Here is a 26,771-nt window from a genome sequence, read left to right as displayed (position 1 = left end):
AACCAATGTCACCATGGCTTGGGCCACCTTCACCATTTCTGGGATTGGCTCCCCTGGAGTACTATCACAAGCCAGTTTCACCTCTATCTGTGTCGTCGCGGAGGTCTCGGTCTCCCAGACATTGGGGGTACACACCCCGCGAGTGGTCTAGGTCTCCATCCCCGGACCCTTGCCATGCTGCCATGGTCGTCCTTATCATGCTGGACACAGACACCACAGGCCTACACCCAGGGGCAGGTTCCCCCCGGCCGCTCAATACCCCTGTGGGCACTCCCGATCGGGGACGGAAACACAGTTGTCTCAAGGGGAGTTAATTTTAGAACCCCGAGACTTTCCTTCACAATCCTCCAGCGAGCAAGTGTATCATCGACCGCAGGAGCCTGAGGGTTTGAGGGAGGTTTACCCTCGTGGTTCCTCCTCATCCTCCCCAGATGAGGCTATGGCCCCCGGGGATGTCTCTCCCCCGGATGACCTTAAACAGTTTCAGGAGCTGTTTAAAAGGGTGGCTTTCACACAAGACATTCAAACAGCAGAGGTGCAGGAGAAACATCACAAACTCCCGGAAAATTTGAGACCCCCGGCTTCGTCCAAAATTGCTATTCCGCTGGACGAAGCCATTCTGGAGTCAGCCATTACTATATGGCAGACTCCGGCCTCTGTTCTGCCTACGAACAAGAGAGCAGATAAGAAGTACTTCGTCCCGGCAAAGGGCATGGAGTTCCTCTTCAATCACCCACAACCAAATTCTTTGGTGGTCGAGTTGTCTCAGCAGAGGTCAAAAGCTTCTCAGTACAAATCGGAGGGATCGGACAAAGATGCTGAGAAGCTAGAGCTGTTTGGCAGGAAGGTATACTCCTCTTCTACCCTGCTATTGAGAATGGCAAATTATGGGCACACCTAGCAAACCATAATTTTGATAATTACTCCAGGCTTACTCCCCTCATGGATTCACTTCCGGAAGACAAAAAGCCGGTGTTAAAGGCGATTATTCAAGAGGGCTACGCAGCATCACGGACGGGAGTCCAGATTGCCCTGGACGTGGCGGACACGGCGGCACGTTCAACGGCAGCAGTGGTCATGCGTAGAGAATCCTGGCCCCAGACGTCGGGTATCCCGAGGGACCTACAGGTGAAGATCGTGGACCTTCCCTTTGATGCATAAAAGCTGTTTGCAGACTCAACCGACTCGGCCCCTCACTCCAGTAAGGACTCGAGTGCTACACTTAGAACCTTGGGCATTTATACTCCCCCATACAGGAGGGAAAAATTTTATCCTCAGCAAAGATGCTACGCTTACAACCACAGCGTGCTTAATATCAACGGGGCTACGGCCAAGGGTGCTATCAACAGCAGCAACAGTACAGAACTCCTAGGTGATGTTCTCAACAAAGCCGTATGCCCTCGGGTCAGGCCCAAAGGCAACAAGTTTGATGGGTATGTCAGGGGCTGCACTATCAATACCCTCGCTCAATGCCACTCTCATCTCATGTTCCATCATCGCCTCAGAGCGTTCCACTCCCAATGGCAAAAGATCACCATAGACAAATGGGTGCTGGAGATCATAGCCACGGGTTACGCGATCCCCTTCCAGTCGCTTCCACCCATGAAGCCTCCCACCAGGCCTCACCTCAGGGACGCTGCCACGAGGCGAGGCTCAAGCAGAAGGTGAATGACCTTATGTTCATAGGGGAGGTGGAAAGAGTGCCGGAATAATTCCAGGGGAAGGTTTTTATTCACGCTACTTCCTACCAGAGAAGAAAACAGGAGACTGGAGGCCCATCTTAGATCTTCGGGGCCTCAACCGTTACTTGTGCAAGCAACATTTTCAGATGATCACAGTTGCCTTGATACTCACAGCACTGGACGATGGAGACTGGGTTGCAGCACTCAACATACAAGATGCTTACTTTCATATAACAATCCACCCGGCACACAGGCGCTTCCTCCGCTTTATGGTCGGCCAGGAGCGCTTCCAGCACAGGGTTCTTCCATTCGGCCTCTCCTCGGCCCCCAGAGTCTTTACCAAAACCCTGGCAGTGGTGTCAGCCTACCTGCACAGACAGGGGGTGTTTATTTTTCCCATATCTGGGTGACTGCCTGATAAAAGGGGCCTCGAAGGCAGAGGTCTCACGCATGATACGCGTCACAGCGGACACGTTTTTCTTCGCTGGGCCTAGTCATCAACCTTGCAAAGTCGAAGTCCGAACCCACACAACATACAGAGTTCATAGTGGCACGCATAAAATCTATCACAGCAAGGGTGTACCCACCCGACGCCCGCTTCCACGCCATCAGTTCGCTGGTGCAAGTCATCACATACAGCCCCACGGTGCCGGTCTTAACGTGCTTACAGCTGCTGGGCCACATGGCGGCAGCAACGTTTGTGGTACAGAATGCCAGGTTGCACATGTGAAGCCTGCAGCATTGGCTGGCGAGCATTTACAAACCGGCATCCCACACTGTCCACAGGGTGGTGTCGCCCACAACAGAGGTGCGCAGATCCCTGGCATGGTGGGAAGACCCTGAGAATCTGCTAGTGGGGGTGCCTTTTCACCAACCACAAATTTCTATTTTTTCTTACTACCGACGCCTCCCACATAGGATAGGGAGCGCACATCAGCGACAAGGTAATGCAAGGGCTATGGTCCCCTGCGGAACAGACACTGCACATAACCATGCTGGAGCTCAGAGCAGTGTTCAACGCCTGCAGACATTTTCAAGATTATCTACATGGCAAAGTAGTCGGGATTCAATACCAACAATACCTCCACTATGTTTTACATCAATCGACAAGGAGGAGCACGATCCCGTGCCCTATGTGCGGAAGCAGTCCAATTGTAGAATTGGTGCATCACCAACAACATACCGTTGAAAGCCTCATACGTGCCGGGCGCTCACACTGTGAAAGCAGATCAGCTGAGCAGGCGCTTCGCAATCACGCACGAATGGCAGATCCGCTCCCATCTGCTACGGTGCATTTTTCATACATGGGGGTTTCCCCAGCTCGATCTGTTTGCCACAAGATCTTGCACAAAGCCAGAAGGGAGAGAGCTTGCATGATACTCATAGTCCCACTTGGGATCGGCAATAATGGCTTCCCTTGCTTTTGCGCATGTCGGACCGCCCACTGCTCCCTCTACCGGTGGTGCCGGAGTTACTCACGCAGGCTCAGGGGTCCTTAGTGCACCCGCACCCTCAGGGTCTGCACCTACAAGCATGGCTAATCCATGGCTCAGCTCTTTAAAGAGCACGTGTACGGAGGGAGTACAACAAGTCCTGGAATGTATCCGAAGGACCTCCACCAGGAGGACTTACAAGCAGAAATTGACTCGATTCACAGCATGGTGTTCCGCCAAGCAGTTAGCTCCCCTTGACGTTCCTATACCTGTAATACTAGAATACTTATTGGACCTCAAGAGAGGCGGGATTTCTCTATCCTCGCTAAAGGTCCACCTCGCTGCTATATCAGCCTTTCGGCATACAGAGGAAGGGCCCACGGTATTTGCCCATCCTATCGTTACCAGGTTCTTGAAGGGGCTGGTAAACCTGTACCCCCCTTGGAAACCACTTCCACCATTGTGGAATTTGGACTTGGTGCTCAGCACACTATCAGGTTCACCTTTTGAACCATTAGCCACAGTTCCCATCGTCTCCTTACGATAAAAAAACAAAACAAAAAAAAACCAACCTTCCTCCTTGGAACTACGTCAGCCCGCAGGGTGAGTGAGCTTGCGGCAGTGATGGCAACGCCGCACTGCACAGTATTCTCAAAGGAGGCGGTAACCTTAAGGCTGCACCCAGCCTTTGTTCCAGAAGTCTCTTCGGAGTCCAATCTTAACGAGCCAATAGTTTTACCCTCATTTTACCCGAAGCCTCACAGCTCCGGCAAGGAGACACGCCTGCATCTCCTGGATGTGAGGAGGGCGTTGGCCTTTTACATAGACAGAACTAAGTCCTTCTGGAAAACGGACAGGCTCCTTGTCTCTCTCTCTCCCAGGTCAAAAGGAGAAGGTCTCTCTTCACAGAGAATCTCTAAGCACATTGTGTCCTGTATAAAAATGTGCTACGAGCTTCGAAAGACTCCTTTGCTGGCCCCGCCCAGGGCTCACTCCACCAGGGCGGTGGCGGCGTCAACAGCCTTCTTCAAGGGCATTGCGTTAAAAGACATCTGTAGAGCAGCAACCTGGTCATCCTACGACACCTTCGCTGAGCGTTATGCCCTGCCTCGGGTATTCAAAGAGGATACCCGTCTGTCGACAGCAGTCCTCTCAGGGGCAAGCTGCACATAAACCGATTACCCACCTCCTTACTTGGGTTTCTGCTGGGTAGTCACCTATTGTGGAGCACCCACGGGGACACTTGAAGAAGAAAGAGAAGTTACTCACCGTAGTTAACGGTGGTTCTTCGAGATGAGTCCCCGTGGGTGCTCCACCACCCGCCCATCCTCCCCGCTTCGGATCTCTGTCTAGTGTTTTTCAGGAGCATCCGAGGTGGTTGGTCAAGGAACTGGTGGGGAGCGGATCATGCACACGGCCGGGGGTGTGCAGGGGGGTGGCGCGCGCCGGCGCATGCGCGATCCAGGAGAAACTGCTGGAAGATTTCCGATCTGCAGCACCGGGCGAGCCCGACACCTATTGTGGAGCACCCACGGGGACACATCTCGAAGAACCACCGTTACTACGGTGAGTAACTTCTCTTTTTCCTTGCTTCCTACCTACCTAGCTATCTAGATAGACAGATGGTTCTTGGCGGCTCTTTGTCCCTAACTCGCTGAACACCCTGGGCTAAACTATATTAGCCAGATGGTGTGAAGGACCTGTCTATGCTGCAAGTATTCTGTGAATAAACAGCACTTCAGTTTGCACAGGCTACGAGACCTCCGATGTGCACTTTGCTTAAGCAAATATGTATAAATGTAACAAAGGTCTATTGCCCCCTCAGTTCACCTGGGGCTCTCCTTTGTGTCAAGATGACCTAACTGCATGTATCAAGGGAAGAACATGACTTAAGTTTTTCCACTGAACACTGAAAAAAGTACACCTTTGACTTTGGAGAACATTCCCCTGGTACTCACACCAAGAGACCACACACAAGCTGTTATTTTCACAGAAGGCTGGTAATTTTTTTTTCTCAGGAGCTAATAATATATTTTCTAGTTTTCAGTTTATCCTGTTTTACCTATTCTGATACATTTTTCTCTCAAATACACCTCATTTCCCTGCAAGCACATCAATACATGAAGTTTTTGTTTCCTTTTTTTAAAAAATACAAAAGTAAAAAAGGAGAAAAAACACAATTTTGATCATGAAACAGAAGCCAGCAGAGTCAGAAAAGGATACTGGCTGAGGCTCAGAGACTGGGAGAGCTGGGAAGAAAGAAACCTGCACTGACCCTGTGTTGTAACCTGATCCAGTTAAAGAGGCACAGGGATTATCATTTCTCAGGGTTGGGGTGAGGGGCAAGGCAGCGCAGCAGACAGTTCTCAGTCTGGTTACGTGGGCCACTAGCTGCCAGCAAGGTCATAAAATGTGTAGATGCTGGATGTCAAGGAGAGAGTGAGAGTTTCCTTTGCATTGTGTGTGTGTCTTTTCCCTTTGCATGGCCTTTCCTGCTCCTGATGTGTTAATCACATGAAGCACACATCTTTTTAGGAGAGAAGGGTTTTGTTTACTGGATATGAACATGTGTGTGCGTGTGGGGGGGAGATGGACTAGATAAGGTTGGGAAGGGTGTCTGACAGGGCTGTGATTCCCAGGTGTCAACACACAGAGCAAAGTATTACTCCACTCTCCATATCAAGGCATGCCGATGTAAGCCACAGCAAAGGGCCCGAACTTTAAAAGCTGTAAGGCAACAATTTCCCTAGATTTACACCATCTGGGCCACGCCAGGAGCACAACCAGTTAACATTTTCAAGGAAGGACTCCCTTGATAGCAGGAGGGCAATTTACAAATGCCTGGACGAAAGATTCCCAGCATTGAGACAATAAGGTGGGGTCAATTTACGTGATCTTTTTCCACTGGTATAAAAGATACTGAATAGGACTTTAAAATTGCCTTTACTAAAACTGTGAAAAACTAAGGGCCTATTTATAAACTAACCTTTTCATGGGGGACAGGGTGTGTGTAGCAGGGACCATATTACTCAATATAAACAAAGGCCAAAGAACTAAACTCAGTGGGCATTTTCTGCACTCAGCTGCTGGCTTGCCAGTCTACATTAAGTAGTGGGTGAAGGTAAATATGCAACTATGTTCAAATTTAGATAGCCAGAACTCTTCTACCCCCATCTCTATTGCCACTTGTCCTCCATGTATCTTACAGAAAGAAATCACTATTTGTTGGGCTATGGAACCATTTCCTCACGTAGTGAAACAGAACACCAAGTCTGCCCATAACCTGTCTTCTCAGGCAGGCTCCATTCCACACAAAATTGGGATCATCCTATGAAGGCTAGGAAGGTTGTTGGTTTTCCTTCCTTCTTCCTCTTCTTCACTCACTACATCGTTAACCCAGAATCACAGATTAGGCAACTAAATAAAAGCAGCTGTGTTTGGTTGCAATATTAGTGACTTAACTGACAAAGGCTCCACTTTGCAGCCAAAACTGATTTGTGTTTTGCCATGGGTTATTACCAAAAATAGGATGTGAATTCTGTGCAAAAGCCTGGCATCTCTGGAGAAAGAGACCCTTCATTTACCCACAGAAGACTCAGGTCAGGTCTACACTAGACATTAAAGTTGACTGTAGATATGCAATTCTAGTTACAGCAATTCAGTTGCATAGCTAGAATCGACCTATGTGCAATCAACGTACCTGGCCGTTGTTACAGAGGAAAGTTGACAGGTGAAACTCTCCTGTCGACCTCCCTTACTCCTCATGATATTAAGGAATACAGGGGTTGACTGTGAACCTGCGATAGTTCAATTTCATGTATCCCTAATAGGCACACAAAATCGAACCCCGGAAGATCGGTCCTGATCAGGTCGACCTTCTGCATAGTGAAGACATACCCTCACAGAGCAGCATCTTCTACCCAGCCCTATCTGCTCTCTCAGCCTAACCTGGACATCTGCTTCTCAGGTTGGGGAAAGCAAAGTTGCTCTCCACACTCCATCTGCTCTCGGTATCTCTGTTGGGACTCTCATGAAGCAGAGTAATTAGTGCCACACAAGATTGATTCTGGGAATGTGCATACTTATCCCCCTAGGAGTGAGGGTGAGGACCCACATCTTAATTTCACTTGGACCTCTGTACAGCCATGAGAGGATAACTTTCAGGTTTCTTGACCTGGACTGGATTTGTACCAACTGAATCCCACAAACCAGACTCATTTGACTTGTCCCAGTAGCTGTGTTTTTAAACAATGGGGCAGGGGAGGGGAATTAGCAGTTTTAGACAATCTTCTAACCTTCCCAAAAGCAGCTGTTTTCAACTCACCACATCAGTAACACCAGATGAGCAAATAAAGAAGCTCTCAGAACCAAAGTGTCCAGCTGCTTTAAACTCAATTGATTTGCAAGAAAAAAAAATCCTATAATTTAGAAAATATAATCCTTGGCTAACATCCACACACCAGCTAGTGCTGCACGATGTGATGTTACTACTTCTAAAGCTAAGAATAAGGGAGCAGATGAAAGCCACAAAAGAAGAGATTTGAGAAGTTGAGACAATATACCACCACACATTGTCAATTTAAACTGTGCTCCAAATGAGAATTTAAATTAGGGTACTAAATTCGCACTCTGCTCTGTTATGAGGAAAGAGGTGACCACAGCATGATGAATATTTTTAACAGAGTGAGGGAGGTATCTATGCTATGTGGGCAAAATTTCTTACATCATTAACAAACACATTAACCTGGGGTGTTGCTATAATTATTTATTATGTGTATCACAGATGTGCCTAGAGGTATCTTGCTGGCACCGTATACAGGCCCTGATCTTCAAAGCCTAAAAATATAAAGGTTCATCTATACTGGCCTCTGGGACATCATGGTTCAAGCTCTTTGGGAAGTCATATGAGATGTGAACAGGTCAAAAAAGGAGGGACATTGTGAAAAATGTTTGGTGAAGCATGTCCCTTTTTTGGCTGGAATTTGAAATTTCACTGAAAAAGAAATTCAGAACATTTCATTTCAACTCTCTGAGTGATATTTGAGGGTTCACCTGGTGAGCGGATCCATTTGGGTTTACAGATCTTGCAAATACCTACTTAAAAGGCGGCCTGGGCATGGAGGCAGGTGGTCCCTATGAGAACTGGTTGAAAATAAAACACAGCAACCTTTATCCTCTCCTCAAATTGAGAAGCTGTACCCCCACTATCACCCACCCTTGGTGATAAGATTCTTGTCAGGGAAAGTATGTGGCTGGAGGTTAACATTCAGGCTGCAGCACAGCTGACCAAGGAGAGTAAATAGGCGGAGATGGTGTCAGCTTATTCTGTAACCAATTAGACAAGCATTTTAAACTACCTCTTCCCACTCCCAGGAGTGGAGGGAGAGTCACGTTTTCAAAAGCCCCAAATGGATTCTGACACCTAGATTCCTGTGATTTAGGCATTTACGGCTCAGATCCTCAAAGGTGTTTAACTGGTTCCCACTGAAACAAATGGGGAACATCCCAAGTTCCACTGATTTTCAGAGAAACCCCCAATTCTCTGCGATGTTTCTGAACACGAGGCTTAGACACTTGTGAAAATTTAACCCAAGTGCAGTTCCTAAAACTGAGCTGAGTTATTTAGTCAGAATCATTTTAAAAAAAAAATCACACATCAAGGACCATCATCTACGAATTACGAACTCATGTATTGGGTTTGTTTACCACGCTCTGCTTCCAGGGAGCAAAGTGATTAAGCCAAGGCAGATAACTCTGTAGAAAGAGGGGCGAGTGAAAGGGTTACTCTGTGACTCTTGCAGGAGACCTTTGTCTCTGAGCCAGATTAGATTCCCTTCCCCTCCCGCCCCCACCCCACCCCTTCTTTACCAAAGGGCTCTGAAATCAGCACTGCAATGCAATGCAGTAGCTGCTGTAGCTTCACTTGTAGTAATGGCTTCCAAATGCACCTTACCTGTTTTATGCACTGCAGCCGGTCATTGGTTTGCTGTATGTGCCTGTCCATAGAATTCATTTTGATTGTCTCCACTGGGTTTCTACCTGAAAGCCATTAAAATCCCTCAATCTGCAAGATAAAAACAACAGGAAAGATCACTGAACAAAAGTCCATGCACTTCCACCAACCTTAGTGTAAGAGAGACCAGGGATGTTATGCATCACGGATTTATCCTTTCTTTCTCAGGATTTTTCTTTTTTTCCCTTCTGGTTGGGAAAAGAGGGTTGTGAGGTAAAGTATTCACAGGCAGAACTTTAAATTTTAAATTTAACAATGACATTCCAAAGTCACATGATGACACCTAGCCAGGTACAGCAGTCTCCAATGGGAACTTTTGTGTAGCCAGTGACAAAGGTTCCTTTGACACAAAGAACTACAGAACTTCACCAAATACTGCTCAAATGAAACCGCAGAGCTTCTGGCAATGTCCAAGAAGCCCCTGAACACATTTATCAAGTAAAAATCTGCATTTTATAAAGACCAGGGCATAAATGACTCTCCCTCCTCTTTCCATGGGAAAAAATACCTCTTGCTCTCACACAGAAATCCTATGCACTGTACAAATAGAAGGGGCTTATTCAACTGAGCTTAGATATACTTGTCTAACTCTACATTTTCACTAAGAGAAAGATCGACAATGCTGCAGTCGATCTTCTGGAGTTCAATTTAGCACATCTGGTAGGGATGTGCTAAATCAAACTCACAGGGCGATCCCGTCAGCACTGGTACTGCTCCTTTTGAGGAGTAAGAGAAGTCAATGGAAGCATTTGCTCCCATTGACCTCCTGCTTTGGAGACCATGTGGAATTAATGTAGCTGAAATTGCATATCTTAATCCAATCTTCCCCTTTCGTGTAGACTGGGCCTGAGTAGTAATTAGGAAAGCTGCAAACCTGGGTACATTTCATCAGAACACTAAGAATGCTGTGCTATTAAACGGGTCATTTAAAGAGAGTCTGGAAGGAGTTGTGCTAGCAGTGAGCACATTACTGGGATTCAGACAAAACTTTCAAAAGTGACTTGTGGTTTTGGGTGTCCAGGTTGCACATACTTTCAAGGAGTCTGATTTTTCAGAACGTGCTGCGCAACCATCATCCTCTAAAAATCTGGATCCTTCGTGATGTCTCTTGATAAGCCACAAAAACTACTAGAAGCATTTGAAACATCTTGGCTTCTGTTTTGGCCCCAGCTTTGCTGCTGACTTGCTAAGTCATCAACTCTCTGAAACCCATTTTATACATCTGGAAAATGAGCAGCACAATCCTGTCTCAGAGAGGTGTTGATAATTTTGATTCACTTGATTCCCAGTAGGAACTGTGATCTGTTGGCCTCACCATCAACTCTCAGAATGCAAGCTATATTTGTGAATGAAGGCAGTTACCAAGGAGAGCAGAGTTTGTTTAACCCCTTTTTCACAGCCAGGGGTGCATGCTACCCTGCACCTACATATCAGCCCATTTTCAGTGGTGGTAAAATGTAAGGAAAGAATTAACGTCAGTGACGAAGCTAGAGACATGGCAAGTACTGGGTCAGCAAGTAACCTCTGTATCTTGTTCTGGATTCTGTTTTCTAAATCCCCTTTCTCTCTTCCTCAGTGCATCTCACTGCTGAAAGCTTCCACTATGCCACCAATGGCTCCATCCATTTTAGAGACAGTGACAGATACCCACTGGGGATTTTGTTCTGACCTTTCAACAACTGTAGGCAAAACGACGCTTAGCACCTAGGCTACCAGGAATTCAGCAAAAAGGTAAGTTGCCAAGTCCTACCTCCCATGTGCACTGTACACAGAGGGGTCATTTCTACGCAGGCCACTTCCTTCGGAAGTAGCATGCTTATACAGGAAGCGAAAGATGCTAATGAGGTGCAGATGCAAATTCCCCGTGCCTCATTAGCATAACTTCACGTGATTTGGAGTCCGGAAGATTGTTCTTCCAGACTCCAAAAGGCCATGCAGAAGTGCGGCTGCCAGGGGGCGCTTCTGGAAGAAAGTCCTTCCTCCCGAAAATTTTTGGGAACGGTCTTCCGGGCTCCAAATCATGTGACGTTATGCTAATGAGGCATGGGGAATTTGCATCCGCACCTCATTAGTATCTTTCACTCCCTGTATTAGCATGCCACTTCTGAAGGAAGTGGCCTGTGTAGAAACGGCCATGGAGTTTAACAGAGTCCCTCTTCACCATATCTGGTCTTTTACAAGTTTAGCGGCAGAGCAGTTCCTCAGAAAGATGGAAACTTGGATTCCAACTGGTCCTTTCTCTCCATAGTTCACGGTATCTACTGGTATGCACTGCAATTTGTTAAAAAGCAGAACTGTGACAATGGTCTGTCTATGTATAATTGTACTTGACAAGCTTAACAGTTTTAAAGCTTTTTTTCTAGTACTCATTGCTCAGACAAGGGTGATGAGTCAAATCCTACCCCACCCCCACCTCCCACCCCATCTTCTCTCTCTCTCTCAACCACTTTCATGACACTCTGAAGTGGACACAGGGTGAATATTGTATCACAACCCTGGTCTTTGCCTGTATTGATTTCTCTGTCCTTGCAACACTGTGAGAGCTGGATTAGAAAAACACGGTAAGAAGCTGCTTTGTCACAGCCTATGACTAAGGGGGAGGCAGTGAGTGTGAGGACAGATCCCGCAAGGCACATTCTCCTGGCATATCTACACGTGTGCAAACTTTATACTAACACAGCTTGATCCCACATTTGCACTGTAATGTCTTCCTTTGCGAATCCTAGTTTCATGCCTATTGCACCTATCACTCCATTTTGTTCATCATAGCTTTGTCCCTGATACGATGTCTTCTTACTCTCTGCAAACACACACAGACGGAAGAGAAGGTGAATTGTTCTGATGCTTGTTCTTCCAGAGACGCTGACCCTACCCTACTCCCACCTCACATCTCTTCAAAGCCCTTCAACTAGAGCACCTCCAAAAGCTGAATGCATCACTGTCACAGCACGATGGATTTCAGACCATGGCATCTGCGTGTGTCCCATGCACCCAAGCCATCTGAGATTTCTGTACCTAACTGATAACACTCTCGCATGGCTCCTGCTGGCTTAGACTCTGGAAAAAACATCTTTTCGGCTAACAGTTAAATGAGGTCTTAGAACAGCAGCTCAAGCGCCTCATCCCCACACTCCAGCCACTAGAGCGTTCAATAAAGCACTGTGGTCAATAAATTACAATACTCATGGAATGGTAAAGCCAGCTTTGTGAATACATATCACGATCACACTTTGCCAACTCCACCTTCTCAGTAGCAGGCACTGTCCAAGAGCCCTTTAGAAAACACAGATTGATACATTTTATTAAAAATGAGTAATGCATTCTTATCAGTTTACAAGACCCCCAAACAACCTCAGTAGCCACGGCATTTAATCTTTCAGAGGACAGCGGACATATTTATCATGAGATAAGCTAGCCCAGACATGACACCACTTCAGCAACAATTCATCTTCAGAATTGGAATACATTATCTGCATTTTAATTGCTTATTGGGACAGAAGGGAAAGAGCACATTACAAAAACTATTCCTCCTCCCTCACACACGTGTGGTTAAATATAACTAAGGAAATTTAAAACACGAATGTCACTTTTTTTTTCAAGCCAGCAGAAATTTTGTTAACCAGACAGTAATCAAAATGCTGCATTTAAGCTGGCTTTGGAACAGAGAGAAGTGCTCCATTTTGGAATTTTTTAATTAACCCTCTCACATCTGCAGAGCCATGCGCACAGATTGGAACCCAATCTGAAAAGCACCTCAACTGGAGGCAATATATACAAGGGCATCCCCAGTCCAATGTGATTCCTCTGCAAGGCTAGATGTACCAGGCACTGAAACTGTCAGCTATTAACAAAACTCCTGCGGTGCTGTTGGCAGTACATTGTGGGGCTGGAAAACTGCAGGGGGATTCTATAGAGAAAATGATAATGACTTTCATTTACCCAGTACCACTCATGCCAGAAGATTGCAAGGAAGTTTACAAATTGATTTATCAACTATATATAGTGTACCTCCAATCATCTGACTTCCAGTTAACCACATGTGTAAATGAAGGTTGATCTCAGCTACCTGAACCATGCATTACTCTCCCATTTCTCCAAAATCCCATTTACCCTGAGAGCGGCAATTTTTCAGAAACTGCTAAACAAAACAGGGCTGTACACAACATATAAAAATAAACCATGAGAATAACTTGGAACCTATTTCATTGCCCAGAGCAACACTTAATGGCTTAGGAGGGAAAGAATAAATGGCCATATGCACGTAAAATTGAACAGAGAATATAGAAAGGTAACTAGCTGCCAAGGTACCATTAAAGGCACAACTATACTAATATAATTACACTGCTGTAGTTACGCATGGACATTTTCATTCTGGAAGAAAAGAGTGCTCTTCAATGGTTTAATTTATGTCTCTTTCAAAGACAATGCAACCCTACCAAGATTAACAGCAGTACTATACTTTGAAAAAAAGTGTTTAAGTGAGGGCAAGTTCAGCACAGTGAAATAGGACTAGACTTCTATTATTAAGTGTTGTTATCAGGTCACTAGTGAAAATGACTTTGTTGGGTCTTGTTCTAGTCTCTTTTACAGCAACATAAGCAAACCGTAGCAGGATTTGGCATACTGAGCTACTTCTGGATAGCAGCAGGGGCTGCTGATCAGGATTAAAGGGCATCAACAGAGCTGTGGGGAAGGAAGATGCTTACTTGGTCTCTACACCAACACCAAAATCTCTCTCTCTCTCTCTCTCTCACACACACACACAAATTAGCACCAGGCTGCAGTTTTATATGCTAGCTCCATCTACAAGGATGAAAATATAGCACCAGGCTGCAGTTTTATATGCTAGCTCCATCTACAAGGATGAAAAGAGCTGCTCCCATTTCCTTTTAGTTCCATTGTTCAGTGCATGGCATGCAAGTTCTCCTGTTGTGTTTCTGAGGCATAAACCTGCTCTCTTTGAAAGAAAATATTCTGTACATTATTCTAGCCTTTCCCCACCGCTGCAAGCATCAGAGTATACAGCCCCAGGCAATAATTAAATAGGCCTCATTTACATATTTGCAATGCCTGAAGGAGAAAAACAGTTTTTTTTAAAAGGAACATACTTATTGACCGATTAGACAATGATTTTTTAAAAAAAAACTTTAGATTTATTGAATCTCTCTTTGGTGAACTATAATTAGAAGTATGTTCTTAAGTAACCAGCAAGAGAAACAGATCGTGTTGTGGATAAAATAAAAATGAAAAAATACTGGCAATTTCACATCTTGGTGTTATGGTCCGTTATACTGGTTGATATTCCCCTCATTTTGAATTCTCAATTTATTTTGGTCAAAAATTGATTTTCAACCAAACGGATTTTTCAAAAAGCATTTCATGTGTTATTTAAAAAAAATAATTTTAAACCTGTTTTAAACATCCCCAAAGTCAGACACTTCAATAACATTTCAAACTTTTTGACATATTTTAAAATTAAAAAGAATGGTTGTTTTAAAACACATGATTTTTATTAAACATTTTTATCATCTCTATACAGCAGATTATGACATGAACTGCTATTAAATTAACTGCACGTCACTCTTGATATAACTAAGAATTATTGACTGGTGAGCACTAAAACAACTCGGGCTCCAAGTCGATTCCCATTATTGTATTTGGCACTTTACATTCATGACATCTCGCAACACACCTGGAACATAGGTATGTTTCAGCCATATTTTACCAGTGGCAAAACAAAATCAGAGCTGATTGACTTGCCTATTGCAATGTCATTTACGATTCCTGAGACTCTTTGTCCCAGGTATGAAGTCCACCAGCAGGTTGGTGGGAGGAAGTTTACACAGATTTTGCCCTACAAGTGGTACTAATATATGATGTCATGAGCACTCATACTACCGCCCAAATTCTTTATGCCAGAGGTCAACAACCTCCGGCATGGGTGTGAAGAGCTGCACGCAAGCCAATTATCGTTGGCACATGAGGTAGGAGCTCAGCTCCACCCCTCCTTCCCCATGCAGCGGGGAGCTTGCTCAAAGCCATGCCACCTCTGGATTAACAGATGACCAGATAGTGTTATCTAACACCACCTAAATGGTAAAACTCTGTGTCCTTATTTATTTATTAATGAAGCCATTGTAAGTAGGACTACTAGTGACTTTAAAAAGCATCACTGGCACTTGGACGGTACGCAGAGGTTAAAAGGTCAACTTTTAGGACTTGGCTTCAGAAGGCTGCTGACCTCTGCTTTACTTTGAACATACAAACAAAGTAGCTGTCAACTTGTACCCTCCTGTAAATATCAGACAACATGAAGTGTGGACAAACTGGAGCAGATCTCAGTCATCTGCTAAAACCTGAGTCCAACTTTTCAGAAAGGATGTCAAGGTTTTTGCTCTCTTCTTCACTTGTGCTTGTGCCCATACACGCACTGGCAGTGATGTAACTAGCTAATTCTGTGCCTAAGGCAAGAATATAAAAGTGCACCCCCTCATGTTTCTAAACTCATAGTGAGCGACTTGGGGCGGGGAGCACCCCTGCCATTTCCTGGGGCCTGGGCAGGAGCACCTGTGGCTGCCGCTTTCTGGGGCTCCGGGGCTGGGAGCACCAGCGGCTGCCACTGATTCTGTGGGGTGCCGGGCCAGGAGCACTGGTGGCTACCACGGCTTCCTTGAGGCTCTGGTCTGGGGAGGCCAGAGGCTGCTGTGGCTTCCCTAGGGCTCCACGGCTGGGAGCACTGCTAGTAGCCATTACTTCCCTAGGGCTCCGAGGCCAGAGCGCAAGTAGTTGCTGTTTCCCTGGAGCACCAGAAGCTGCCACTTCTCCAGTGCGCTGAGCCTCCCACCATCATTCGTGAAAATCAACATTCATGAGGGTTCTGAACACTGAACCCTCGTGAATGTTGCGACCCTACTGTAGTTATTTCATAGAAAAGTGGAAAATATATAATTAATTATAAAAAAAATCACCATGTTTATTTATTATAGTTTTGAGGGCTCCATGCCTTCCTAGAACCTGAAGACACCAGCTGTGTAAAATCTGTCTGGAGGTCAAAGAGTAGATGTAAACACACCAAGGCAGATGCAGTAGAGGACAGCACCTTGACTGCTCAGGAGAAATGGGTAGTGCAGGAGGCACACTAAGCACCAAGTGAGCTGGCTGGCCATGGGTTACCGTTGCAGAGAAAGTGCATTGTCCAGGTGGGGAGACAGCAAATTGGACATACTGCCTCTCAGAATGACCCTGCCATGAGTAGTTACTGGGACAGAAAATTTGTTTGAGGGATTCAGGCAAGGAAGAGATTGAGCTCTGTTCCCAGGTGGCTCTGTGGGGAAGACTGTACAAATGTTACCTATGTGTTGGCTCTCGTGAAGGGGGCATTACCTACCCAGAGTCTAGAGCAGTGGTCTGCAACCAAAATAGTGAGAAGAGACGTTTTTTCAAATTCAGTTACAAAATAAAACTTCAAAAGCCACAATGCACGGAAATATGAGACAGTCTAACAAATAATGTCAAACCATACTTTTGTCACATCTCTTTTCTTAGGGGAGGATGTGCTGGTAGCTCAGCCATCCAGATGATGCCACATCCTCCCTCGCTCACAGAAAGAACCCTGTCAAGGAGATATACGTCTCATAGAACTGGGAGAGACCTTGAAAAGTCATCAAGTGCAGTCCCCTGCACTCACAGCAGGACCTATCATCACCCCTGATGCATTTTTTTTTTTAAATCTAACCTGCCCCAGAACTTTGAAAGGCCCCTTGAAGGACTGAATTCACAATCCTGGGTTTACAAGGCCATTGCGCTGTCTTGGATGCGGAGAGAAGCAGAGAGAAGGTATGACAACATAGGGCTTTCTCTCTTCGCAGCTTTTGCAAACCACTTGCAACACAGATAAGGAAATAGGCAGGGAGGTAAAGTGAATCACAAGAAGGGGTGTCAGCCACACCCAGCAGGAGGCAACCCAAGTGACAGTGTTGCCTGCTTCCCCCTCCCTTGGGATGCACAGCCTGGCACCCAGGGAGCTGGGCTGCAGCCAGGAGGGCTGTCTGAGCAGGCTGTTTCCTCCATGGATCAGGGCGGGGAGGAGTACTCAGTGCACGAGGTAGTGGAAATAAAGAGGAGGGAGTGGCAGAGGGCATACTGACCTGAGCCTGCTCCTCCCCTCTACATCCACTCTGCCCCCCAAACCAAGCTCCTCTGAGTCCCAGTCACCCGTCAGCCCTCCAACAGCCCCAAACCCAGCTGCTCTCCTAAGACCCCCAACACTCCTACAAACCCAGCTGCCCCCCAGCCACTGAGTGCCTTCCCCAAGACATTGCCATACATTCAGCGTTGCCCCTGGGGTAAATCCAGTTTAGCCACCCTACAACACCCCTGTAGCTGGCATCTTTCACCTAGGCACCCCGCACACCCGACAAGCTCCTCCCAGGCTCCCCTCCAGCTACCTTCCTCACTGGCACCGGTCTGTGCCCACTTAGCGGCCCAGCAGTGTGCAGTGCTGTGGGGGGAAGGCCATGAGCACACACAGCAGCTGCTGCTGGGGGGACGGTCCCCGGGACTGGAGTGCTGCATAGTGTGGGCCCTGCCACTAAACCCACCCTGGGGAGTGGTGTGCCAAGCCCTGCCCTGAACGGGGAAGTGGCTGCAGAGGAGGTGTCAGCATTTTTAGACTCAAGAGCATACAGCAGACCCTCGAGTTATGACAGGGTTCCGTTCCACACTCCCTCGTGTAACCCAGATTTCGCATAAGTGGGGTTCCGGCTCTTCCCCCGGCGGAACACGTGCTCTGCAGCTCGGGAAGCAGCAGAAAGGTAAGTCCTGGGGTGGGGTGGACAGATGGGGAGGGTTAAGCCTGGAAGTGGGTTGCGACCGTAGGAGGCAGGGGGGAGGGGGTCTAAGCCTGGGGTGAGTGAGTTAGGGCAGCAAGGGGATGAGGTGTGGAGCTGAGCCAGAGCTGTACGTCGGGTTGGTGAGTCGGGCTGGGGGGGCGGGGTTTGAACAGGGGCCACACACGGGGGGTTGAACCAGGGCCACATGCAGAGGGGTTAAAACCAGGGTGGGAGGATGGAACCAGGGTTGTGCCTGAGGGGTTTGAACCCGATGAGTGGAGGTTAAGCTGGAGCTGTACATGGGGGTGGTGAGCCAGGCTGGGGGGAGGGTTGAACAGGGGCTGCACACGGGGGGGTTTGAACCGGAGCCACATGTGGGGGGGGTGGGGTTAAACCAGGGTGGGAGGATGGAACCAGGGCTGCACGTGAGGGGTGGTGAGCTGGAGCCAGAGCTGGGCACGGGGGTGGGGGTGAGTTGGAATCGCATGTGGGTAGTGAGTGGAGCAGGGGGCTGAGCTGGGAGGACTGAGCCAGAGCTGGCTGGGAGTGAGTTAAGTGCAACTGGAAATTGCACATTTCCGGGGTTTACTGTAGGAATCGGGGTCAGCCACGTAAGAGCGGGGTCACGTACTCTGGGTTCGCGTATGCTGAGACCTTACTGTAGTCAGAGCGTAAATAAAATAAATAAATCAACAGAGTGGAGTAATAACCACAAACCAAAAAGTAATCACCTGAATTTACAGTTAAGGTTTTAAAAATTAAAGACAGAGTTACAAATAGATAATCAGATGAAGGAGAAGTTTGGCAGAAGTGCACACCTCCAATTCACTGCCTCTGATCTATTGATTTTTATCCCTTCCGCTCTCTGAGTGGTAAAGCAACATCCACCGCAATGTATGGGTCTAAAACAGGAGAGAAAATAACTGTGGTGGGGCAACGAACAAGGGCCTAAAGATGTTGCCAGCTGAGAGCTTGGGGTCAAAACACTTGGTTTCAATTTTACAGGTTGAGGGTACAGAGAAGAGACGCATGTGCAGCTGCCATGTGGGAAATCATATATTTGTTATCAATAAAAGGGTCTGACTCAGAGCCATTTGGAACCAGTCGATCGAAGTGCGAAATTTATTGAGAGAGGAAATCACACGGGGTGGTGTATTTCATTTCTGTTCTTCCACCTTAAGGAAGGGCCAGACAGGGAAAGAGAAAACAATTTGCAAAGCAAGAATTCGACAACACCTTCAAAAACAACCCTCTCTACCATTCTTATTGGATGGTAACACAAGATGAAACATAAACAGCTAATGAATACTGTTGTTGCCTACTACTGATGCTGTCTGCAAGCAATGCTGCTCAGCGATGCCGGCAAGGACTGTCACTCTTGTGTGGGTCATCATAGTCACAGTAGATGCTGTAAATAAAGTCCTAAATTGAAACTATAAAGGGCGCGATCCATAGTCTACGTAGACTGAAGGATGCCTGCTACTACTACTATGATGCTGTCTATTCAATCAGAAACAACGGAATAATTTGCTATGGGTCTCTAATATGCTGAGAGTCATAAGAGAGGGCTGGGAATTATTTTTAATCTAATAAGTGTCTTTGATCAGGCTATAGACCAGGCTATGAATAAGGGTAGGAGGGGATTATATTGGCTAATTAATCAATTAAGTCATCAGTAAAGAATAACTCAAGCTATGGTGTTGGAGTTTAACACCATGATTAAGATGAGATGATTTGTATTGTACCATTAACACATCAGGGGGCTAAAAACAATTAATTTACCCAACATACCATCTCTCTCAGGAAAGCAGCCAACTGAGTGCATCACCTATAGAAAAGGAGTTTAGTTTCTGCACAGAAAACTTGGCCAAGGAAGATCATTATGTATTAACAAGGAAACATGGAGGGTTTAGTATCATCCAAGACTTCATTTGCTATTCAGATATTGATGGCACACACAGTTTTCACTTTATATGCCCATGTATCCTATATTGCTACTGCACGTTTTATAGTACACCTATTAATAGGAAGATCAATGCTAAATTAAATTATTGCATTTGAAAGTACTTAAAGCACCTCCCTGTTCATTAGCAAGGTTGAAGTGAGGTTGTAGGTCTGTTGTGATTAAGGAAAGTACTGGACATATTCCCACCCCCCGTCCCCAGACGTGCCAGCAGATGTCTCCCTTTTCTACTGAAGCTCCATTCTTTCTCACACAGCAGTCTTGTGTTTCTTTAAGCCTTTACAAGCCCCTACAAATCCTCTGCTGCTGCTTCCTAACAGGGAGCACTAAAACTGACACTGTCTGTCTGACCTTGTGGTTATTGATTAACTATCTCCCCATTCGCTGCCATCTTTCACACCTCCAGAGCTTGCAAATAGAGAGCTAAGGAGTTGCAGTCATACACCGTGACAGCTATTCTCAAAAAGGGCTGCCTTTGGAGACACAGAATAAGAACACGGCTGTTAGATCAAACGCGCTAATGTCAAGACTAAATACCAAACAGGTTCTGACAGCGTGTACCATTTAATATAAATTTGTTACAACAATTCAACACAAATAGGAGAAGGGGAAAAATAATCCTCAACCTAATGATTTGTTGGTTAAAAAATAGCCATGGCACTTTCTTTTCAAAACAATATGCTGCCTTAAAATAACAGGTAGGGGGGCAGAAAACCACTGCGTGCTATATACCGAAAACAGTCCTGAGTACTACATCCTAATCCATGCATCTTTAACAACAGTTAGGTCTCAAACGATTATCCAATATTTTAAAAATCATATTATTCCAGTACGACCCTCACTCATAAGTAAAAGGATTAAATAACTCTTTCCATACGTTCAAAACATACTTTCCAGTCACAGACCAAGTAGGGTTGTTCAACTACTCCGGCATTTCTGTTCACTTCTGAAAGACACTGAAGGTAACTACGTGTCTTGCTAAGTATTTTATCAACTATAAAATCATATAGTATGTGTATGTTCCAGATTATAAGCATTTTAAGTAAGCCATAACAATTTTCTTTATTAAAAAGGAGATTTAAAAAACAAAGTTACTTCCTGAACCAGAGGTGTGGGAGCCAGGAATTGCGGGGGGGTGGTGGTGATGTATACATACAAATTAATTTAAGTCCTTTAGGTACCACAACCAAAAACTGGTGTCACATGAATGTTTGGGTATGACCATTTAAAAATACTATATAATGCTTCAGGTGCACGCGCACGTGCACATACCCCCCCCACCCTAAAATCTACGCTATAACATTAAAACAGCTTTGTTTTTAAAGGTGCATTCCCATAAAAGCATTCCAAAATTCAGTTAAATGTGGTTTTCATCTTGGGAATAAAACAGAGGAGTTTAATATCCATCCATGACAACTATTTTATTTCCCTTGCCAGATCAGTGCTTCAAAAAATGAGAAGCATGAAATGTCAGGTGAAAGGCCATTTAATCATTAAACACTTGAAAAAGGAAGTAGTTTTAATAAAGCTTTATTTACCATAAGCTGCTAAATAGCTGTTGCTTTTGGCTTTGAGCTATTAAAAGGTGCCAGATGTGAGACAAAGCAGCGTTTGTTACCCTGGACAAGGAAGAATAGATATTTGTGCAGTACTGCTTTCCATTGTTGCTCTACAAACGTGCAATAATCCCCCAAAGACTTTCTATCATCTTTGACGCGGGCAGGGCGGGGGTTTTTGTGTGCGTGCATGCTGCCAATATGCACAGCTTCAGTGAGGAGTGGCAGTGGATTTATTTAATTTATAGCAGCTTGAACTGGGAGCACAGGCAGTTGTGTTAAGAAAGGTTTCTCTGCAGCCATGTGTTTGAGAATATGTTTATATCTACATGGTCCATTATACACAGACGGGCACACAGACACAATCCACACAAGCCTTAGTGGGGAGAAAAAAGTGAGACCTTGCATAACCAAGCCTCCTGGATTTCTCGGGGAGGAGAAGCGCTGGTGTGCAGAAATTATTCAATCATCAAGCACATCTGCAGCCTGATTACAAAAGCAAACGTGGCAGGGTGGTCTGTGGAGCACACGGCACTATGATGCGACCTGCCAAAGGGAGGAGAGGACCACGGATGAGTGAGATCAGAGGGACAGAACAGTATCACATCTCTAACCAAGCTTCTTTAAATCTCTAAACACTGATCATTGGCCAATGAAATAAAGTACAGGCACACGAGCCGTCTCTTGCACCAGTGGGCCTCACCTCTGGCTGCTGGCTGAAATGACTTATTTCCCCAGGCCAAACACAGTATCTGCAGAGATCCCAGTTTCCAGTAATTCCTCTGCTGCATACTCGTATCATAAGGTTGGTTTCCCTACATTCCACCTAAGCCCGAGCATCAAAAACTCTGTCAAGGGGAAAGATAGACACTGCCGTTTACAGCAGCAAGAATTAATAATACAGAATTAAAGGCAAAAGTGCTTCAGTGTGAGCTCCTGGGGAGCAGGAACTGACAGACCTGCTGTAATGTTCCCAGAGGTTTTGCACACGGCCAGTGCAGACAGATCAGCCAGCACCAACGCTGACAGTTCCACAGCGAAGTCCACTGAGCCAGTGGTTTATTAAATTTACTATAGCTTGGGGGCAAGAAATGCTAATCCACCCAGGGACAGCTACAGGCAAATGAGCCGTCTCTAACTAGTGACCCTGATCATGCAGATAACACCACTACTATCAAAAGCAGCTCCCCAGGAAACTTGCAAATGCCTAAAATGGCAGGAGACTGCCGCCTTCCCTGCTCCCATTGCCGAAAAGGAAAGAAAGCTATTCTGAAGTAAATTAACTGGACTTTTCTATGTATTTGAACAAAGTGTCTGTTGAGGCATGAAGAGAAGAGACCAGGAATGGGATTGGTATGCAAACAGCACAGCCTTCACCTAATGTTCAGATCTGAGCTAGATCTGTAGCAGCTCAGTGTCTTCACCCTTCTGTGGCCTCCTCATGTTTTTCTTCTCAAGAAGAGAGGTCTGAGCAGAGTAGCCACCTTGTTAACCATAGTGCTGGGCTTTTTCTCAAGGGACCAGCCAGCTGGGTGTTTGGACACCCCACTGGCAGGCTCAGTGGAGTGACTGAAGATAGAAAAAACACAGGGAGCAATCTCTCTTCTCAGCTGGTGAGGACGGGCCATAGGTTCCATGGAGGGGGCGCAGTGAAACTTCTGTTGCTGTTGCCACCCTGTTCTGTGGGTAAGAGCCTCAGGCTCTCAGGGATGTCGGTTCAGCACCTTTTGTGTTGTGGCAACGTAAGCTGTCTTGCTGGTCAGTCAGCTACAAACAAAACCCCTACCTGGTTGGATGGATTTCCAAGTGTTTTTTGGATACAGGCGCATGCATGTTGGATACTGGCACAAGAACAGAAGCCAAAAATAAGCCAATATTTTTTCTTGGTCCAGATTGTCTAGCAGCAAGAAAAGCTTCCCAAAGAAGCCCTCAGAAACAGGAGGGTAGGAAGGAAGAAAAGAGTTAGTACTAGCAGCCGATGTGAGTAGCAATTTAACAATTACCTATCAAAAACAAAGCTGCTGCTTTGTGTTTGCTCTGCTCTGATTAATATCGCTGCTGGACCAGACAGTTGACAATCTATCAAGCAAAGATAGGTCAAAGCCTCCTGGGCCCACAGCAGAAACACTCCCCGCAAGGTAAATCTCAAGTCCACCAAGCATAAGTACTGAGAAGGGTTGCACTCTGTCATGAAAAGCCTTTGTGTTTGTGTAATGTAAATAGGCATGTTTTGGAAGCTGCACCATAAAATTTGATGGGAATCACTTGTTGATGTGAAAGGTGTTGTTTTTTTTTTTTTTAATAAATGCACCATCAGGCTTTTTTTTGTTCCCAGAACTCTATTAGTAGTATAGAGAACTTAATCATTTTCTTCAAAATCATGTTTTACAAGTGTAGATTTTTCCCCCCCTTTTTTTGGGTTGCTAAAATAACATATAATTAATTAACATAGCCAGTGATTTTCTTTTATGGTCCACAAACACAACACAAGTTACTGTATTGCTCTTCCATTCTAGGAGAACTGGGGGGAAAAAAAATGCTCCCAAAACCAATACTTTCTGGCTGGCTATTAAAGATTGTTTCACTCTTGCAGAGAAAATCACCACGGGTAAAAGAGCGGCGGGGGGGGGGAGGAAAAAAAAAAAGCATTGCTGCAATTAACAAAATCTCTAGAGAACAGAGAGAACTGAATAACTACTGTGGGACAGGGGCTCTAACAACATAGATGTGCCATTATCCTGGTATGTTCTGATGAATTGAAGTACAGATTTATCCAATTTCCCAGAATGGAAGTACAATGAATTCCAGGAGGGTGGGCAAAAGCCATAAAAGCTAAACATAGATGAGGGAAGAAGGCAGAAATTAGATGGCTGAATGTGGGGAGGGGGAGTCACTGGCTGCTGAATTACATTTTTAACATTGCCTTCCAATATTACTGGACTGTAAACTCCTGTTACTCCTTGCTTGGACTTCTAGCATTTGTGCTGGTCCTTGTCAATAATGACTCTAAACACAAGGTAGTAAACACCTAGACTTCTTAGGCTTACAAAACTGTACGTACCAAACAGTTTTGATAGCCTGTAGGTTCAGCTTAACCCTCCATTCTTCCAAGGTACCTGTAAAGACGTCCATGCAGTTTACAATGTGGAGGTTTTTGGAATAACACCCTGACAACAAAACAAACCTGCCAAAACATACCACTTTAAAGATTAACAAAATGATTTACTCAGTGACAACACTGATCTTTGGTCATGGTCCTTTGCCTCACGTACAAGTGGTCAAGTCTCAAAAGTCCCAGCCCATTCTAGTTGAGAAAAACTGACGGCCTTGTTCAGAGCCCTTGCAAAAGACAATAAACCAAAGGGATGAACAGGCAAGAAGAGTCACTAGTAACACCCTTGAGGGTGGTCCTTGCTGGTCAGGAGTGACGCGGACCATCACCTGAAGCTGCTCTCTAATTTGCCATGTGTTGTCTGTCTCTTTCCACCTCATAATTGTCTCTCTCTTCAGAATAGAGGGATTCCTCGATGCACACAGATTTAGAAAGCTCTACACAGACATTCTAAATATCTTCCGTTCCAAAAGATTTTCCAAACGCCACATTGGGTATCAATTTTTTCAGGAACACGGATCCTGATCCACTTTAACTAAAAGAAAATCCCATTCGGCTATAAGAAGGAGCAGAGCATTTAACTTCTCTAAGTCTCCAGCCACAGAAGAGCAGTGGTGCACATGCACCATCATAACACAGAGATGCTTGGTGAGGTTCCTCATTCCGTAGATGCGACCACGTACTCAAGCCTGCTACCATCGCGAATTGGGTAGTCACAGGAATGGCAGAAATTGCCTTATTTCCTTTTTGGTGTCAAGGCCTCAGAGAGAGCGAGAGAGAGAGAGAGAAGTGGGGGGAAGTGGTGTACACAAACCCAGTACCAAGAAGTCATTTATTTAATTTCCTTTCCACTACGCCTATGGACTTGACATTAATGTCGGAAGCAATTACACACATGTATGTGGCTAGACCCCTAAGAGCAGAAGGAAATTCCCAACCATTATTCAGTTGGCAGTTTACTTGGACAAGCTATGAATGGCACAGGCATTTTTAAAAGAAAGCACTCTCATAGGTGAGATTCCACTGTGTGTGACAATATATGAGGGCACTTCATCAAACTGGAGAATACCAGACCACAAAGCCATTGCACATTTGGAAGTTACAGTTCACATCCACCACGCATTTGTTGAAATTATAATGCATTTCACCAGAGACTTCTTTTTATATAGAGAAGTTACCACAATACAGATGCAGCAATGGTATGAAGGGGACTGCTCTCGAGAAGAGATGGATAAATGAATTTCATCTGTGACCTACACCGGATAAGAATTCATTCTAAGAAATTTAACTAATTCCACAAGTAAGGTATAGATGCCACATGCACCACCCCAACATGCCCTGTCTTACATATTCTCTCATCTGATCTAACACCACAAAGAAGAGACAGATATTCACGTCAATGAACCAACAAACAGGCTTTCCCTAAGATGCAGAATTCTTATGAAGCTAAAAGCATGGTATCTGGTAAATTTCACAGCAACTCTGTTACGTGGTCTCAAGAATTCCATGGCAGTTAGCTTTTGCCATCTCCTCTGATCTCTGTCACCTGTCATCTCCTGTGATCACTTCTAGCATTCAGTCCCTTTTGTTCCAAAAGGATGGAAGATCTCTGTTAGTTATAATTGCATTAGAACTTTTAACGTCTGTAACCTGCATCACATGACCATGTGAGCTGAAATGAGCTGACATTCAGCAGAAGACTAGTGGAGATGCTGACTAGAAAATGAATCCCACAGGTATTTAGAAACATTATGATGGGGTGTCCACCCCATATAAGGCCTCATGCGGTAAACTGGGCCAATTAATATAGAGGACACAGAAAGCCAGGGAGTGCTAAAGTCTAATTTGCTGACTAAGTCCAGGTGGGGGTGGGGGTGGGGATGTTGGCTCAGATGGGTTGATAAAGCCAGGAAGCTGGCAACACAATTTGTGGGTGTGGCTATGGAAGGGGGAGAGAGATAGGCTGTAGTCATTCCCTGGGAGGAAAGAACGGCTGAGGCTGTAGGAAATAGCCTGGGAAGAGGGAGTTTGAGCTAGTTACCCAGTAGGGAACTGCAAACAGGAGGAAAGAGTATGGGGAAGAAGCAATAAGGGCTGAGGGAAGCAGACCACAGGTCCCTGGACCAGAACTCAGGATCAGCGGGTGAACCATGATTCCCCTACCAGGAAAGTGGCACCATC

The 26,771-nt window shown here is 45.6% G+C and overlaps 1 protein-coding gene across 16 annotated transcripts in view; it reads right to left on the bottom strand.

The window, feature by feature from the left end:
• ZMIZ1 (zinc finger MIZ-type containing 1) overlaps positions 1 to 26,771 on the bottom strand; it is a 563,555-nt gene that overhangs the window by 241,111 nt on the left and 295,673 nt on the right. For all 16 annotated transcript variants that reach the window (XM_075000053.1, XM_075000048.1, XM_075000061.1 and 13 more), the window contains one exon: positions 9,069 to 9,179. In XM_075000053.1, coding sequence (XP_074856154.1) covers positions 9,069 to 9,128 — 60 coding nt within the window. In that variant the 5' untranslated portion in view covers positions 9,129 to 9,179. The remainder of the gene's footprint in view (positions 1 to 9,068; positions 9,180 to 26,771) is intronic.

Source organism: Carettochelys insculpta, chromosome 7 (genome assembly GCF_033958435.1).
Source record: "Carettochelys insculpta isolate YL-2023 chromosome 7, ASM3395843v1, whole genome shotgun sequence".
NCBI classification, from domain to species: Eukaryota; Metazoa; Chordata; order Testudines; family Carettochelyidae; genus Carettochelys; species Carettochelys insculpta.
Note: the sequence above shows the minus strand (reverse complement) of the source record. Positions and strands in the feature narration are given on the sequence as shown.